Raw genomic sequence first — 17,416 nt, forward strand, 5'->3', positions numbered from 1 at the left:
AAGAGTGTTCCAATTCGGAGTAAACCTTCGGATTTAAGGTATGTAAGGCTTTCATAGCATTGGATTGAGTTCGTCCATGCACCCAATATTTAAATTCATTATAATTGAGTTATAGTTGAGTTTTATCCAAATCTTGAATTCTAAATGAAATAATTCTTCTTCTATTGAGTTTGATATATTATGCATTAACATTATTATTATTCTTATCTCTCATATTATTGGAATTATTGTTCATGGCTACTTTCCCATGAATCCTAATTGATTTGATATTCATGAATATGTTTACACATGTTTTGAGTAAAGATGTTGGCTTTTTATTATTTTCATTGATAAAAATAGAGTTATATGAATTAATACTATATATGTATTTTATTGAGTTTTGAAAGAGCAAAAGAGTTGAGTTTGAATGAATTTGAGCAAATGATATTTTGAGCAAGATGTTTTGATGAGATGTAAATGATATTTTTGGAAGTATAATGATTGATGAACATGAAATGAGATGAGTTTGATGGTTTAAATTAAAGTCCAATGAGACTAGATGATGAGTTTAATATGAGCACATATTTTGGGAGTAGTATTGAGCACCGAGTTGGGTAAGAGTTTAATTGACTCAAACCCCAGAACTACGTAGCCAGCGTAGGATGGAGGCTATGCCTCTTAAGTCCCCAAAAGAGGACTTTGATGAGTGGATCCAAGATGGTGATGTCCTTTACCATGGCAAGGTATTGGATGGATGTGGCAACGACATCGCTTCGTTGTATCATCGCTAGCTCATAAGTGATGGTTGTCGGTTAGAGAAACTCCCAACTGAGTAAGCATTGCTTATTACTATTATTTTTATTATTATATTTTAAACTTGCATTACATATTGATGTTGAAATGATGTTGAGTTCTGAGCTGAGTTTTATTGAGAGGAGTATCTTGATATCTGTCCTTACCTTCCTGCCATTTTACATACTCGTACATTCCACGTACTGACGTCATTCGACCTGCATCGTTTTATGATGCAGATACAAGTGTTAGAGATCCTCAATAGGCGCATCGTTGAAGATCATTTCTTTTCGGCTATTTGGTGAGTCCTTTTTGTATTCGAAGGAAATCCTTATCCTTTTATTATTGTTGAGTGTGATGTTTCTTTTGAGGTAGCCATGGACATGTCATTGGCACCATCTAAGAGTATTAGAGGCTTGATAGACAGAGTTTGATGATGTAATCCGAGTAGTTCTCCTTAGAAACTACTTCTTCTAAGAATTATCATTTTTTTTCTTTCCATATTGATGATGACAAGCCCACATTAGTATTCTTAAGTCTTCCGCTGATGAACAAATGAGTAATGAGACCAAGTGGTTCTCTCAGAAGCCAGAAATGGTTTCTGAGTGCCGGCCACGCCTAGGGTACCCTCTCGGGGCGTGACACAAGTGCCCTCACAATAAAGAAAATCATATTTCGCACATATCTGAAATGTTTGATTTGAGGACATTTGCAAAGTGCACTCACACTCGCAAGAAAGTTCAACGCATGCAACTGTGATACCATATGCTTGGCCTGCATGTAAGTCTCCACTAGTGTGAGAATATTTGGAATGAGATCATGTTGGGCTTGTTTATTGGCTTGTAATGTAGGCTTAGGGATGGGTAGGATATTTATTTGGGATAAAAGTGACTTAATCTCTCCTTGAGCGTCACACTGAATTTGTGCTTTTGATGATTGATACACCTTTTGGCGCCCGATCCTCTTTGTTATCTCCTTCTTAGATTTCGACTTCTTTTTGAGTCTTTATTTTAGAGCTTTTTCTCTTTTCACCCATTTCTTTTGTCTTGACTTCTTTAAGTCCTTATTTGTTAGAGCTTTTCTCTTTTCACCCTTTGCTTTTGAGGTTTCTCCTCTTTTGTTGGAGTAGTTCTTTTTGTCTTACATCGACCTTGTAGGAGTTGTTTTTTTTGAAAGTTGTCTTTGCTTTCTTGACTTTGGAGATTTTACGTCTTTTGGTTTTGACAATTTCAAAGTTGGATCTTCTTCTATAATTTGCACATTTTTGGTGCGCTCAAGGAGATTAGGCCAAGAGAGTGATTGTGCATGTAAGCACTCAGAAGGGAAAGGGTTAAGATATGGTTGTCCAAAGAAAAGGCTTTAGGCTCAAAGTGGGGAAAACTAGGGATTAATGTTATTTGGTAGGCTTTGAAAGGCACAATCGAGTCAAAAAGGGCCTACAATCCTTTCTCAAACCAAACATTACTTAGGATTCGCCTCAACAAACATTCAGGCCAAGTTCTAGATCAACAGTACGATGCTATTGAATTTTAATCTAAAGCTCTCCACACAATGCACATGAAGCCATGAGGTTGGTTTTATTCTTACCTTGAATACCCGCAAGAGAATTTTCAAGCATCACAAAAGTATAAATAAAAGATACCAACAGAAGCTATGGTTTACCACAAAGCCAATCCTTTTCATCATACCGAATATTTTGCATGCTCCTAATTGTATTCATCCCAATCAAGAAGATATAACTCTTAAAATATGTACAAAATTTATTATTTTAATTATTTTTTTTAGTTGAAAAAGAAATACCGAACCCAAGAAGGGCTGCATACGTATCTCACCAAGATGAGAATCAGGTGTGCGTAATTCTTGCAGATATGATATATAAAATAATTTAAAGCTTTAGACAAACTCAGAGTGACATCTTCGAAGACTATGCATTGGTGTGGTCTTCCAATGTTAATATTTTCAGTAGAGATGCTGCAGCATGCTTTATAACTTCTTTTGGTCGGAATGTTGTGGCTTCCAACTTTATTACTCCTGGTTCGACTTTGGAAAGGTCAATGATGTCATTTATTAGTTGAAGAATCAAATCTCCTGAAAATAATATTACATTCACAAGCTGATGTTGTTCCTTATCTATTTTGTGGTAGAAAAAATCTCGATCATATTGACCACTCCTAACAAAAGAGATCTAATCTCATGAGACATGGTTGCAAGCATTTGTTTCTCTCACATAGTTTCCTCTGTTATGTGAATAGTTATCTTAAGTTCAGTCTCCTTGGCCTTTTGTACAACTATCTCTTCTTGCAGCTTTGCCATTTTTCTCTTTTCCTTATCTGATCAGTTATCTCCATTCCTATGTAACACCAATTGTCTCTCCTGCCTTACTGAACACAGGTTCAACATATATTAGAGAATTCTTTAACCTAAATAATCCTGTGTCATATGTTGTCACGCCCCGGGAGGGTACCCTAGACGTAACCGACACCCGAAGGCCATCTCTGACCTCCGAGCGAACCACTTGGGACAATCACTCATTTATTCAAGCACATTCTATTAGCAGAAAACTCAATTTAAGAAATACTTCTCATATCATAAGGGCCGAAGGCCAAACATTTACAATCAAGACGATAATCAAAATAGGAATCCTCAAGATGGTCGCTCGACCTCCTCACATCTTAGTCTATAAAGCCTCTATTCCAGTCTAAAAGGTGCCAATGACAAGCCCATGGCTACCGACAATCTAAATAAAGAAGAGACAATCCAAAAATTGTACAGGAAGGCCCAATATCCTTCAGGAACTAGGAGGACTCACCGACTGGCTGGAAGTGTAAGTTGATCTTTAATGGAGCGCCGGTTGATGATCTCTAGTACCTGTCTCTGCATCATGAAACGATGCAGGCCAAATGGCGTCAGTATATGGAATGTACGAGTATGTAAAATGGCCGAATACAACGAACATCAAGGAAGAATAAATCAACTCGGGAGCTCAACTTAAAAGGGATGACAACTCAATCAAATGTCCTAAGTCTAAACAAGGACATGATTTAGACTGGACCAATCATATACAATTCAACTCAATCTGACTCAGAGTACTATCAACACTTATTTGGGAGTTTCTCTTAACCGACAACCAACACTTATGAGCCAGTGAAGGTACAACGAAACGACGTCGTTGCCACGCCCGTTCATACCTTGCCAGGGCATGAACGACGAACACTCATGGATCCAATCCAACCAGGTCCTATAATGTCAGGACAAAAGCTCTCGGGGAAGCATCCGACTTTAACGGTTCAATCCCCCCTACGTTTGGCAACACAGGTATTGGGTTCGAGTATGGACTATACTCTTGCCCAATTCGGTGCTCGATACTCCTCCCAAGACTCAATGCTCATAAAACTCCATCAACTCAACTCAATCAACTCATATCAACAAGTCTTATTACAACCTTGTCGACTCATCAACTCTATCACAATCAAATATCAATCTCAATGCTCAATCTCAATCATATCTTCAAGGAAGCTTTAAATGCACATGTATAACATCATCTAGATATAATCAATCATTACCTCATCCATTTGAGAAAATCCTCATGACTCACCACATCTTCAAGACTTCAAATCGACATTTTTATAATAGGCAACATTTTTAAGAAAGTAATATACTTTATCAAATCTACATAATTAAGAAGATCAATAAAATATATTTAGCAACTCATTCCTTCATCATCTCATACTCATATAAGGGCTCATTTTAGGAACCTCTTAGCTCAACAACATTGGCACATAAATAATTAAATAAAATGGAGACCAAGTTCATTCAAACATGTACCATACCAAGAAACTCAATTTTCATGGATATCTAACCTCAAAACAAGAATAGGGCACATGGGTGGACTCAACCCATGTTTTGGTTAGCCTTACATACCTTAGTGAAGACTTGAAGAAAACCTTGTAGTTGGGTCTTCAATGGAGGACTCAAATCTTGAAGTTCTTGGACTCTTTTTTGTTGGAAATGGAGAAGAAGAGAAGAGAGAGAAGCTAGGGCTTTTAGAGAGAGAGTGAGGGCTGAAGAAAAATGGTCCCAAAATATACAAGGCTTGGGTATATATAATTTGGGAAAATTCCCAAATTTCCCTTCCTCTAAAATTCTGAAAAATTAGGCCAAAACGCCCTTGGCGCGATAGTGGCGCGTCGCGCCCTTGCAGCGCCAAGGCCAATTACGCCTAAAAACCTGCACACCTCGTAGTGGCGCGCCGCGCCAGAGACCAAACTACTGAGGCATGTTTCTGGCGCGATAGTGGCGCGTCGAGCCCTTACAGCGCCAAGCCCATTGTTCTGAATTCTGGGAATTTGGCCTGAAAAACCCTGCACACTTTTAGTGGCGCGTCGCGCCAGGGACCAAACTACTGAGGCATGTTCCTGGCGCGATAGTGGCGCGTCGCGCCCTTACGACGCCAGGGCCATTTCCCCAGCAGTGGTAACCCAGGCTAAAATGAAGTCCCTATCGTGCTAGTTCGTCTTCAAATCGTCATATCTTTTGGCCCCGAACTCCAAAATCTACGTTCTTGGTGGCGTTGGAAAGAAGACTCGACGACCTTTAATTTGATAAGTCGTGGGCCACCCGGATTAAAGTCTTTCAAACGATAGGGTCATTGAAAGTTGACCCTTACGTGAACTCGTCCTAAACTTAGCCACGACGGATCTTTTGGACTTAGCTCGGTCCTTGGGGTCCTCAATGACCCCACATCACCTCCAACGCTCTTAAACTCCTCAAGGAATCATCTTAACTCAAGCACGTACTTTGAAATAAATACGATAGGCCCCACACGTGTACAAAGAAGGCCCGAATCTTGGGAAAAAGTTTGAGGGGTGTTACATATGTAATTTCCTTCTTTGCCGATATTCCCCATTCAAAAACCTCTCTTTTGAAGTCTTGCGATTCTTTTATACCAGCACCAGTAAAATCTTTCCTCTTTATGCATACTTGCAAACGATTGTAGATAGCATAACTCATTGTCCTGGTGGCCGATAATAACAGGTGCATTTTGGAAGGCAAAGTGTAAGTAATTATCTGCTATTTTCAGAGTCTGGATAATTCTTCCACTGGAGAGAACTGCTGTAACACCCCCTAAAATGTTATTAATTAATGGATCCTTTCATTTATGAAGTCCAAATGAATTATCAAAGTTTTCTATTTAATTCAAGCATTAAACTTTATGGATTTTCATATCATGATTCCAATTGCATAGATTATTAAATATTTGAAGTTTAATCACCTATCTTATGTTAGTTTATGTTGGCTCTTAAATGCATTAAATTATTGACTTATCAAAGGTCCTTATATGAAGACATAAAAAGGTTCTAAAGTATTTTGATTATATTATGATCTCTCATGCCTAAAGTATTTTGATCATAATTATGTTCTCTCATGACTAAAGTATTTTTGATCATATTATGATCTCTCATGCCTAAAGTATTTTGATCATTTTCTCTCATGCCTAAAGTATTTTGATCATAACTATTTCTCTCATGATTAAAGTATTTTGATTATATTATGATCTCTCATGCCTAAAGTATTTTGATCATAATTATGTTCTCTCATGACTAAAGTATTTTTGATCATATTATGATCTCTCATGCCTAAAGTATTTTGATCATTTTCTCTCATGCCTAAAGTATTTTGATCATAACTATTTCTCTCATGACTAAAGTATTTTGATTATATTATGATATCTCATGCCTAAAGTATTTTGATCATAATTATGTTCTCTCATGACTAAAGTATTTTTGATCATATTATGATCTCTCATGCCTAAAGTATTTTGATCATTTTCTCTCATGCCTAAAGTATTTTGATCATGTTATAAAGTATTTTGATCATGTTCTAAAAGTATTTTGATCATGTTCTCTCATGCCTAAAGTAATTTGGGCATAACTTTTTATCTAATAGTCCAAATTAGATGATTTAAATTTCTGAATAACCACAACATCATTACCTACAACTTTTATGAAGAATATATCTTAAGATTCGGAGTTTAAATAGATCAAATAAATTAATCTTTGTAAGACATAGTGCTGTGACGGAATGGAGTATTTGTAGAATAAAATTCATATCTTGATGTAGAATACTCCAAATTAGATGATTCAAATTTCTGAGTAACCACAACATCATTACCTACAACTTTTATGAAGAACATATCTTAAGATTCGGAATTTAAATAGATCAAATAAATTAATCTTTGTAAGACATAGTGTTGTGACGGAATGGAGTATTTGTAGAATAAAATTCATATCTCGATGTAGAATGCTCCAAATTAGATGATTCTTAAACTAACTGAAACTAGACTTCTATATCTACAATTCTTATGAAGACACCAAATCATAATAAGGAATTTATCTTATTCAAACGCAGCTTCGAAAATGGATATTCCGTTAAAAGAGATTTCATCTCACCTACCATAGAAAGATCTAGAACCATTTGACATCATCCATGACATCAAAATTCTCCATTGAATTTTCAAGATCATCATTTATGATTATGTTTATTTATTGTTAGGTCCCTCCTCCACACCTATAAATACCCACCTTATTTCCTCATTTTATTCACCAAGCTTTCTTAAGCAACTCTTCTCTCTATATACTTATTTACTCCTTCTCAAATATAGTTTTAGTTTTAGTAGTATAAAAATACTACTCTGGTGATTCTTATACTCCGGGTAGTACACAAAACAAACTGGCGAGAAGAAAAGGCTAGGGGTCCAAGAGTGTTCCAATTCGAAGTAAAACTTCCGATTTAAGGTATGTAAGACTTTCATAGCATTGGATTGAGTTCGTCCATGCGCCCAATATTTAAATTAATTATAATTGAGTTATAGTTGAGTTTTATCCAAATCTTGAATTCTAAATAAATAAATTCTTCTTCTATTGAGTTTGATATATTTATGCATTAATATTATTATTGTTATCTCTCATATTATTGGAATTATTATTCATGGCTATTTTCCCATTAATCCTAATTGATTTGATGTTCATGAAAATTTTTATACATGTTTTGAGTAAAGATGTTGGCTTTTTATTCTTTTCATTGATAAAAAGAAAGTTATATGAATTAATACTATATATGTATTTTATTGAGTTTTGAAAGAGCAAAAGAGTTGAGTTTGAATGAATTTGAGCAAATGATATTTTGAGCAAGATGTTTTGATGAGATGTAAATGATGTTTTTGGAAGTATAATGATTGATGAACATGAAATGAGATGAGTTTGATGGTTTAAATTAAAGTCCAATGAGACTAGATGATGAGTTTAATATGAGCACATATTTTGGGAGTAGTATTGAGCACCGAGTTGGGTAAGAGTTTAATTGACTCAAACCCCAGAACTATGTAGCCAGCGTAGGATGGAGGTTATGCCTCTTAAGTCCCAAAAAGAAGACTTTGATGAGTGGATCCAAGATGGTGATGTCCTTTACCCTGGCAAGGTATTGGATGGATGTGGCAACGACATCGCTTCGTTGTATCATCGCTAGCTCATAAGTGATGGTTGTCGGTTAGAGAAACTCCCAACTGAGTAAGCATTGCTTATTACTATTATTTTTATTATTATATTTTAAACTTGCATTACATATTGATGTTGAAATGATGTTGAGTTCTGAGCTGAGTTTTATTGAGAGGAGTATCTTGATATCTGTCCTTACCTTCCTGCCATTTTACATACTCGTACATTCCACGTACTGACGTCATTCGACCTGCATCGTTTTATGATGCAGATACAAGTGTTAGAGATCCTCAATAGGCGCATCGTTGAAGATCATTTCTTTTCGGCTATTTGGTGAGTCCTTTTTGTATTCGAAGGAAATCCTTATCCTTTTATTATTGTTGAGTGTGATGTTTCTTTTGAGGTAGCCATGGACATGTCATTGGCACCATCTAAGAGTATTAGAGGCTTGATAGACAGAGTTTGATGATGTAATCCGAGTAGTTCTCCTTAGAAACTACTTCTTCTAAGAATTATCATTTTTTTTCTTTCTATATTGATGATGACAAGCCCACATTAGTATTCTTAAGTCTTCCGCTGATGAACAAATGAGTAATGAGACCAAGTGGTTCTCTCGGAAGCCAGAGATGGTTTTTGAGTGCCGGCCACGCCTAGGGTACCCTCTCGGGGCGTGACAACTGCCTTTCAAGGTTTTCTATGCTTTTCTGCAACTTCTCAATTAGTATTTGCATCCCATTGAACACTTGCTTTTCTATTATTTCCTACAATTTCTCAATTAATATTTGCATCCTGTGAAACACTTGTTTCCAACAACTTGTTCAAATGTTTAGCTTTCTGATTTCAGTATTTTATGTTGTCATACTCAGTATCTATTTCTATTCTATCTTGAATTTTCATATCATTTCTTTTCTAGGAGCCTGTTAGAATATGTATCTCTTCAATTCTTCATCCAATATAGAGGTTGGATGTTTATCACCCCTATATCTTTCTTTCTCGAATTGATACTTCTCTAATAACTCCAATTTCTTGAGCTCTGGTTCTTATTGTTGTGTTCTTCTTGAGGATTGTCTCTTATGACTTGAGCTTCCTCAGGTATTCATGAGAACCATACATTGTTATAACCATTCTCGACTATTGTCGGGGACAGTTTTCCTACAAAGATACGAGAAAAGTGTGAAAGAGGATCATTATAAAAATAAGTAACAAAATATAGGAATAGGACTTCATAGTCAAAGACTCTCCTGATTTATCTTTCAAGTTATGTATTGGTGTATTGTGGAATTCAAGGTCATCGTTATTTCTCATAAACCATTTGTCCCTGCAAGATCCATAAGAGAAAGGATTATGGTTCCTCTTAGATTAAATAATTGAAAAGACTAGAGTTAGAGCTTGTGGCTGAATGTTGCAATCGATTTGGGTTGCCGCGATTCTCTCTCTTGCAATAATGTCGTCTCTCCTGCGTAGAAAGAAAATTTCTCAGTTAGGGATGGTGTGTTGACCTCTCAAAATTGAGATACAATTATTTATCGCATGATGTCCTTTGATAAGCCTCTGTAAAGGAAAAAAGAATCAATTTTGGTTGAACCCTCGATATTTGAGAAGCAAACAAGTTTAATTTCCGACGCAAATCAGCCTCTTCCTAAAAAAGAAGAATAACTCAAAAGCCAAGATATTAGTTCGTGTTTGTAATAATTAATGAAAAATATCACATAATGAACTAAACACATAAATGTTATTTTGTTTGAAAACAAACTAATCTATGGGTGAAGAAAGAGTAAACGGACAAAAATTAACCCATTTAATTTTATGACAGATGTGTGAGAAAGGTTGACTTGTGTTGAATCACGAATTTTTTGCGCTTTAACTTTTGTACCCTCGTTTTTCTTAGAAGTAGAAAAAAGTTCTCAATTTCTTTGAAAGAATGAGGAAAAATTGAAAACTTTAAAAACAGGGACCGAGCCTTGAAAGACTGCCTACGTATCTCACAAAAGAGAATTTAGGTCCTACGTAGTTCGACCAGATTGAGACCTTTCCAACTTGAGATGACAAATCAAGTATTTTTTGAAAGGAGAGAGTAAGATTTAGGACTTGAAAGTGAAATTCAAATTTTGTAGTGAAACTAAAGACTCTAGGAACATTTGGTCGCACTTTCGAACATTTGCTTTCGAAAGTGGGCTAGAGTGTCTTCAAAGAAAGCAACAGACTCATTCAAACAGTTATAGCATATAACAGATAAACAGTTATTGTGTGTGCTAAACAAATATGTGATATTTTTATGCCAAGAGTAGGCCTAACGATTTGAAGGATGTATAACATTATTTGAAACACTCCATTGCCCCAAAACTTATATTTATACAAATATTATGAATAAACTGAATGGAGATACATAATGGGGAGAAAGGGATACTAATGATCAGTCTCACGCAAGGGTACAATCCTAACTAAGCCTTCGTGGAAAATCCTTCGTTCTTGACTTCTTGACATCAACCTCTTTTGGATAGAATAGCAACTTGCGAAGATCCTTCTTTGACTAGACTAAGCTACTAAAATAAACTTCCAACCCCGAGGGAAAATGGTTTGTTAAATGGCGTATACAACCTTCAAATATAAACACATAGGTATGATCGTCCACTTAGGCCGAGGGCCATTTTGGACTTAAGGTGGTCTTTCTAATTGGTCCAATACGCCTTGGGTATTGGGTCGTCTTAGGCCAATGCTTTAAATTAGGATTTTGGTTTCGCTCTACGCTAGGTGGACTAGAGTGGGTTTTGAAAAGAGACTGGATACCCGAGTCGGACAAACTGCGGGCTGAATATAAATAACGGCTTTGGATAACCATGAACCAACTACCCGTTTATTAATTCAAGAAGTAATGGTTATTTTCTGAAGGAACAGCCGTAGGTGACTACGTAACCGTCCTTAATCCTAATGCAAACTATTTGTCATTTGACGGAATTTAATGTCATGAAATGCAACAATTATAATTTGTAAAATTTAAACAAATAAAAACAAATAAACATTATTACAAACATAGTCAAATAATCAAATCTAATGGTTAGAACCAATTAAAGTCCACAGCGGAGTCGCCATTTCTGTTACGTCGGAAAAAGACGGTTTAAAATTAATTTTAACTTTATAGAAAAAAATCAATTTTAGAAAAAGAAGAGTCGTCACTTAATAATTTCTGTTACGTCGGAAAAAGACGATTTAAAATTAATTTTAACTTTATAGAGAAAAAATCAATTTTAGAAAAAGAAGAGTCGCCACTTAATTTTTTAAAGAAATTAAGAAAATTTAATTTAAAACACTTTAACAGATTTAAGCCTTAAAAATTAGAGAAAAATGGGTAAGGGTTCAAATTTCGACTTTGAGAAGGTGTTAGCACTCAAAATTGCCGCTAACGTGCGGTTAGCCGACGATTTGAAAAGTATTTGACTAACTTTGAAAAAATTACTTGTAAGTAGTAAAGATAAATATATTTATTTGAATAGTAAATCAACTTGAAATATTAGAGATAATTTATTAAGAAAATATACTCTATTAAATGACTAAGTAAATGGATTTTAAATATGTTTAAAGAGAAGTGGTAGATCTAATGTATTTTAGCAAAATTAAAGATGATTAAGACTTTGATTATATAAGAAAAATTATTTGAGCTATTTTGAAAGAAATTTTTTTTTAGAGGAAGATACTTTAAACTCAATTGATTTGAAAGAACATCAACTTAAGAAACACAACAACTTTAAGATAGTTTGAAAGAAAATTCCATTTTGTTGAAATGTCTAACTAAAATAAAAATACTTGAACAAAGTCATTTTTAGAGCAAATTAACACAAAAATGGTTTCTCTTTTAAGTGGAGTTCGATTAAGTCAAACCAAACTAAAAATTAACATCTAAGCAAGTATACACAACCATAAATAAATTAAATTATTACAACCCAAATAAATAGAATAACAATATAAATAAAACAAAAATCCAGCCCAATACTTAGTTTTTGTACACCTGGACTAAGATATTGGGCCACTTGTATTTTGGGCCTTTGGCCCATTTCATTTCTGTATATCATGATTATATATAAATATATATCAATGTATATAGTCACCCTTTTTCTGTATCTCCTATATATAGATTGTATATCAGCCTATTTTCTTTCTCTGGAACCTATAGTAAACCTTATTTAAATCTGCGTATCAGCTTCCGAAATTCGAACAAGGGTGAAGTTGACTCAAAACTGAACGATATGCGAGGATGGAGTCCGAAGATGGGCTCGAATGGAGTCACATGCACCAAAATAAAATCATATAAGCAACTACTCATTTTAAATTGAACAAAGAAATATAACATAATATTTTAAAGCAACAAATTGAAGATTATCCTACTATGTTAATTTGGAGAATGCAACTAGAAGTGCATATAAAGTGACATAGTGACTAACAACATGCATACATGTAGGAAATATATATATATATATATATATATGTAGAAATATATTCAAATAACTAAAGAACATGGAATTAACCTATAAATTAAACTAACTCAAATTTTAAAGCAAAATTTAAATCAATTAAGCCATGAAAAGAAATAAAAATTCTAACTCAATGATAACTTAAGTATATATTTATTATCTAAATCATGATAAAGAAGAAATTAAAAATATAAAAATCTATATGGTCAAACAAAACTACTAAAACAAAATCATGAACGAAATTGAGATTTTTCCTTCTCTTTTTTTTTACAAGATGTCTCTACTTTTCAAGCAAGACAAAGATTTTTTTTTATCATTAATCTAATTGATTCTAACACATGTTAACTAAAAAAAATAATTACAACTCAACTACATAGAAGACATGAAATAATTATTCATTAAGTAAATAAAATCGAGAAAAGATTCTTACCTATTTTCGGGCAGCGATTGAGACGAAGAATTTGAGGGCGATGAACTCCTTGAACCTACCAAAAAATGAGAGAAAGAACTAAAAAAAACGAATAAAAAATCTGAGACTGAAACTTTTTTTGTGATTTTTTTCGTAGTATTATGTTCTTGCTTCCTTTTTTTGTGTGTGTTCTTCTTGTATGTTGATGAATATTGATGAATGTTGATGAAAGTAGATTAATTCTCCCTTTTTTGTGATATATGTTCTTCTTCCTTTTTCTCTCTTTTTTTGTGTGTGTTCTTGAATTTTTTTTTGTTCTTGGTGAATAAAATGGTGTCTTTCTTTTTTTTTCTTTCTTGATCATCCCTTTCTAATGAAGAAGATGAAGATGTTTTTTAAAAAGAATGAGGTTGGTGAGAGTAATAATGAGGTTTTTTAATAATGATGGATTTGGTGAGGTGAAAAAGAAAAAAGAAAAAGGGAAAAGCAAAAGGATGTGGTAGGAGAATGATGATGTTTGAGAATTTTTTTAAAAAAAGGTTTAGGTGGAATTGGGAGGTGGAAAAGAAAAAGAAGAAAGGGGTGGGGTTAATATTGTATAAGTATAATATATGTATTGTAGTAAGTTGGTGTTTGGCCAAAATTATTATAAGAATTGTGCTTTAGGTGAATAGGTGTTAGAATGTTGTAGTAATATAGATTGTTGTTGTTATTGGACTTGTATAGAGTGAAATGTTGTAGTAATATAGGTTGTTGTTGTTATTGGACTTGTATAGAGTGAATGACAATATTGGATTGGGATGACATTGGGCCCAAATTTTTTGTGTTAAAAAAAAGTAAACTTTACCTAAATCCCATAATGGAAAAGTCTAATTACTATACATCCCTCATTGTATCAAAATTACCCGATATCCCCTTTTTTCAACTTTTCTGATACATTAGTTTTGTATCTGATACATCAATTATTTAATGAGTAATTAATGAAGATCATCTATTTATGGATAATATCTTAATATAAGGGATGATTGGTTCTTTAAATCAATTACTAATCTAATTAATGGGATTAATTTGGTTAAAAAATAACGGTTGTGAAGTAGAAGATTCAAGCCAAAAAAATAGAGCATAAATTCAAACCAACTTCGATTTCAATTTTTTTTCAGTTTTGGTGATACATAAGTTATGTATCTGATACATCAATTGTTAAAAAAATCAATTGTTATGTCCATTAAGATTCAAGCCAAAAAACAGAGCGTCGTCTCGAATGGAAAAAACAGAGCATCAATTCATACCGAATTTGATTTCAGTTATTTTTTCACTTTTGCTGATACATAAGTTATGTATCTGATACATAACTTTAGTTATAAAATAGTTAATGCACATCAGCTATTTATGGATAAAAGATTGGCTCTTTATATCAATTACTGATCTATTAAAGAAGGTGACAGTTATGTACGTGAATTTTAAAAATTAATGTATCAGAATCATTAAATATTGAGAAATGAGAATCTGATACATGTGCATGATGTATCATAATAAATAAAACTTGATTCATGTATCAGAATTCACAAAATGTGACACTTATGAATATTATACTCGATACAAGTTTGATACAGTAGAAATATAAAACATAAACTTTGATTTTATATTCGATTTTGACACTAGAGAAAAACATAGTAAATCTGATGTATGGAAATATTAAAACATATTAAATCTGATACATTACAGTTTATGTATCAGATACATTAAAAGAATCAAAATCACCTAAAATGTTTACTATAAAAAAAACTACTGGACATCAATCAGTTCTCCTTGGTTTGGAGAGATGTCTCTCCTAGTTTTTTTTGGATCGTCGTTATCGCTAACATAACCATCCATGGCCTTCTGACAACAATATCTCCACCTATTGATGATTCAAAATCATCAAGAAAATTAGCCCTATATGCCGTTCCGAATCTCAATGGGTGGGACGGGATCTTCTTGATGACGTATTTCATTCCCTACATTGACATGAAAATGATTAAATATAACTTTAACTTTATACATAAATACGATGTATCATATGCATTAAAATATCTGATGCATGAGATGAGAATCTGATACATACAGAAGATGTATCAAAAACAATTATATATTATATTCTGATACATAAATGTAGAAGTATCAGAATCATTAAAACTTGAAACATCAAAAAATGACACTTACACATGATGTATCAGAAATAGTAAATCTCCAAAAAATTGCATTTGAAAAAAACATTATGTATCTGATACATAAATGTATATGTATCAGAATCATTAAAACTTGAAAATAACAAATACTGAGACTTAAAGATGATGTATCAAAAATAATAATTCTCAAAAAATTGCATATGAAACAGACATTATGTATCTGATACATAAATGTAGATGTATCAGAATCATTAAACTTGAAATAACAGAAACTGAGACTTAAACATAATGTATCAGAAATAGTAAATCTCAAATACATAAATGATATGTATCAGCTTCGTTAAAACTTGAAACAACATAAAATGACACTTAAACATGATGTATCAGAAATAGAAAATCTCCAAAAAAATACATTTGAAAAAGACATTATGTATCTGATACATAAATGTATATGTATCAGAATCATTAAAAATTAAAACAACAGAAACTGACACTTAAACATGATGTATCAGAAATAGAAAATCTCCAAAAAAATACATTTGAAAAAGACATTATGTATCTGATACATAAATGTATATGTATCAGAATCATTAAAAATTAAAACAACAGAAACTGACACTTAAACATGATGTATCAGAAATAGAAAATCTCCAAAAAAATACATTTGAAAAAGACATTATGTATCTGATACATAAATGTATATGTATCAGAATCATTAAAAATTAAAACAACAAAAACTGACACTTAAACATGATGTATCAGAAATATAAAATCTCCAAAAAAAATTCTTTTTAAAAATACATTATGAATCTGATACATAAATGATATGTATCAGAATCATTAAAACCTTCACAAAATTTTCATTCTAAAACAAAAAACTTAATTGAACACATACCTTTGGGAGATTAGGGCGTGTTGTAACCCCTTCAATCTTGTTGTCTATTTCTTTGGGTGCATGTTTAACTGTAGCTTTCGACTTCAATTTCTCACGTAGCTTATTCATCACTGTTGGATCGTTACGATGTTTGGATCTAACTTCGTCGTAACCTTCCCAAGACGAATCAGAACCAGAAGAAACAAGAATTCGTTGATTTTTAGTGGACTGTTTGAGACCATGAACGGATTCCATTGAAGGTATGAGAAACAAAAACAGAAAGATTTACAGAAGAAAACAAATGATAAAAATTTAGAAGATTTTTCAAAGATTTTCAGAAGAAATCAAAATATACAAATTTTAGAAGAAATCAGATTGAATGAGGATGAAGTAAAATTCCATATAAGGAAAGATTGAAATATACCTTATTTGGAACCTTGAAATTGATTAGCAGTTGAAGAGTAACAAATTAACTAGAGCAAATTAGGGCAAGAATAAAGGAATAGGCGGATGTATCAGAGAGGTATAGAGAGAGAAAGGAAAAAGAGGGAATTTGGAAATTTTTTGGTGTATATGAGAATAAAAGTAAATATATTAGGGGAATATGTGTAAAAGGGTAATTTTACCTTAAAAAAATGACTTAAAATTTGGTTAAGGGTGGAGTGAAAAAAATGGTTAGATTTATGAGAAAAAATTATTATACGAAAATTAATTTAATTCGTAAATCAACTAAAAAATATTAAATAAGATTAATCGATAATAATTAATTAACGAGCTTCTTAATTTCATTTGTGAAGGATCAAAATTGGGTGTTAACAAATACAACTACATCTTCCATCCTTCACATTCTTGGTAAGGCTTAAAAATAGAAAAAGCACCACAAAAATGAAGACAGTTAGCTTCCAGTTATAACATTTGCTCTTCTTCTTCTTCTCCTTCATCAACCATTTGTTACTTTCAACACGACTTTCATAAAAGAATAATGCTTCTTCCAACTCCTTAATTCTCTTCGCCAATTTTGGAATAACAAACTTGGATCATATATCAACATTTTCACGATCCCTCCATCTAAAGAAGTTGCACGAATTCTCCTAAAATAAACAAATTAAACAAAAATAAAAACAAGCAAAAACAAGAGATCTCCAAAAATAAGAAATTTATTTATTGAAATACACAATAGCGTGGATAAGACCAAAATCTTCTAGCTGGATTGTCCTCAAACCACGAAGTTTGCA

General features: G+C 33.0%; 1 protein-coding gene and 1 pseudogene across 1 annotated transcript; both read right to left on the reverse strand.

The window, feature by feature from the left end:
* Positions 1–2,695: 2,695 nt before the first annotated feature.
* On the reverse strand, positions 2,696–11,354 carry LOC129894681 (histidine kinase 5-like; annotated as a pseudogene).
* Positions 11,355–14,932: 3,578 nt separating this feature from the next.
* LOC129889399 (uncharacterized) lies at positions 14,933–16,520 on the reverse strand. The gene is made up of 2 exons (XM_055964681.1): positions 16,203–16,520; positions 14,933–15,136 (listed from the first exon to the last, which is right to left on the reverse strand). Exons 1-2 carry the CDS (start codon positions 16,434–16,436, stop codon positions 14,939–14,941), a joined length of 432 nt encoding a protein of 143 aa, XP_055820656.1. The 5' UTR covers positions 16,437–16,520; the 3' UTR covers positions 14,933–14,938.
* Positions 16,521–17,416: the final 896 nt, after the last annotated feature.

Source organism: Solanum dulcamara, chromosome 1 (assembly GCF_947179165.1).
Source record: "Solanum dulcamara chromosome 1, daSolDulc1.2, whole genome shotgun sequence".
NCBI lineage: Eukaryota > Viridiplantae > Streptophyta > Magnoliopsida > Solanales > Solanaceae > Solanum > Solanum dulcamara.

Coding starts and splice junctions, on each gene's coding strand:
- LOC129889399 (XM_055964681.1), bottom strand. CDS start 16,436: ATGGAATCCGTTCATGGTCTCAAACAGTCCACTAAAAATCAACGAATT. Junction 15,137..16,202: donor CACGCCCTAATCTCCCAAAG/GTATGTGTTCAA, acceptor ATGTCAATGTAG/GGAATGAAATACGTCATCAA.